At 23.6% G+C, this 1,807-nt stretch overlaps 1 protein-coding gene across 2 annotated transcripts; it reads left to right on the plus strand.

Moving 5' to 3' along the window:
• Positions 1-158: 158 nt before the first annotated feature.
• LOC100568604 lies at positions 159-1,330 on the plus strand. Of its 2 annotated transcripts, XM_008191098.3 has the most exons (5): positions 159-213; positions 277-366; positions 451-557; positions 638-800; positions 951-1,085. In XM_008191098.3, the coding sequence occupies exons 1-5, from the start codon at positions 180-182 to the stop codon at positions 1,067-1,069; spliced, it is 513 nt and encodes a 170-aa protein (XP_008189320.1). In that variant the 5' UTR covers positions 159-179; the 3' UTR covers positions 1,070-1,085. The 2 variants fall into 2 exon arrangements, with proteins under 2 accessions (XP_008189320.1, XP_008189319.1); XM_008191097.3 differs by having other exon boundaries at positions 277-557; positions 951-1,330.
• The last annotated feature ends 477 nt before the right edge of the window (positions 1,331-1,807 follow it).

A 1,807-nucleotide genomic window follows, 5' to 3' on the forward strand; every position in this document is an offset into this window, starting at 1 on the left:
TACAGATACCTTTCTTGAAAATATAAATGGTGAAGTGTTTCTAAGCTCTGCTCAGTCAGAAAGCAATCGAATAGATGGTAAGTAAATCATATTATTATATATTTTTCACATAGTAATTGTTTTATGGTTTTAGAGAATACACCTGTTGTTTTTTGTCTCGTGAACAATCACAACAAAATATGGAGCAAAGTTTTGAGAATATAGTCAGAAATGGTAAATCAATATTTTGTTTTGTTTGCAATCTATTATAATAAAACATTTAAAAAATATTTTTAGAAAATGGTGACATGAACAACTTATCAAATCTTGTTACGGTTCAACAAAAAGATTTAAAGGTTTTGGTGGAAAATAGCTGCCACATGAAAATTAAGATCAATCAAATGCTTATTGTAATGAAACAAATGCACGACAAACTTAATCGATGTCTTGCTCCTATTATATCCTCATCAGGTGATACAAATATTAATATTAGATCATACTTTCCGTTGAAAGATGAAACACAACTCGATTATGTAGATACAATGATACTAGAAAATGCAGCATTTAAAAACCAGTTGGTTAGTAAAACTTGAATTTGTTCACTAATTTAGTCAAAACACTAATGGTTATCTACTTTAAAATTAATGTTATGTTATAGATGAATGAACTGTCTATAATTGGAGGTGACGATATTCGTTCAAAAACATACAATGCCATGAAATACATATTTTCTAACAAATTGGCCACAGTAATAACATATGCAGGAATGAGCAAAGAGAAAAAGGCATTAAAAAACTATCAAATGCATGATATAATTCTAGGTAAATAATCTTAGAGTATTAGGATAAATTTAATTAAAAACATTTATTTAAAAGTAAATGATTTATATTAAACTTGCTCTTCAATATAACTATTATAAATTGTGGAGCTTATGTAAACATTGACTCAGGCCATTATAAAAAAAATTTCAGATGCAGTAAGAAGCAGTTGTCCCCAAGGAACGACAAACAGAGACATAATCAGACATATAATGTCGTGGTTTAAGCATGCCATTGACAGGTATAGAAACGAGTATAAACGACAGGTCTGAAAATGACCTTATTAGTAAATCTAAAACTATTCTAAATAAACTTATATTCTTAAATAATTAGCTAATCTAAAACATTATTGAAAAGACTAATTATTATAAAATAATGTATAACTTAAATAATTGTATATATATACGTGTATTATAGTGACTTATAGTATTATACATACTAGTATTGTGATCAATAAGTATATAAGTATATGCTCTGTGTATATACCGTACACATGTAAATATTCAAATGTAGTACCAAATATATTTATTAATATAATATAGTTATTTATATTGTTATTATTACTATTATACCATTTATAATTATTTAATATTTATAAAATAATATAATATTAAAAATTTAAAAATTTTTTGTTATTTATTTTTTGAGTTTATTTTATATTCTACTATAACTATTAAATATTTATAATGTTTATTGCTAATTTGAAAGCACATTACTATTTAAATATAGTATTTATGTAAATATTTAAATGTATTAACAAAACACAAATATGTAAATATTACAAGTTAATATAGATCTCACATTAATATGATATTATTTTGTAACTGGAATTATATATATTTTTTTTAATAACTTACCATGTATTGTAAATTTAATATTTATTATGTATACAATATACATATATGTCAATTACAAATTTTAATTTGGATCTCCAATGTTTTTGATTAAATTATATATTATTGTTAAAAAAAATATCATCACATTTTAGATTCTGAGTGGAACGATGAATG

Source organism: Acyrthosiphon pisum, unplaced genomic scaffold, assembly GCF_005508785.2.
Source record: "Acyrthosiphon pisum isolate AL4f unplaced genomic scaffold, pea_aphid_22Mar2018_4r6ur Scaffold_2175;HRSCAF=2693, whole genome shotgun sequence".
NCBI lineage: Eukaryota > Metazoa > Arthropoda > Insecta > Hemiptera > Aphididae > Acyrthosiphon > Acyrthosiphon pisum.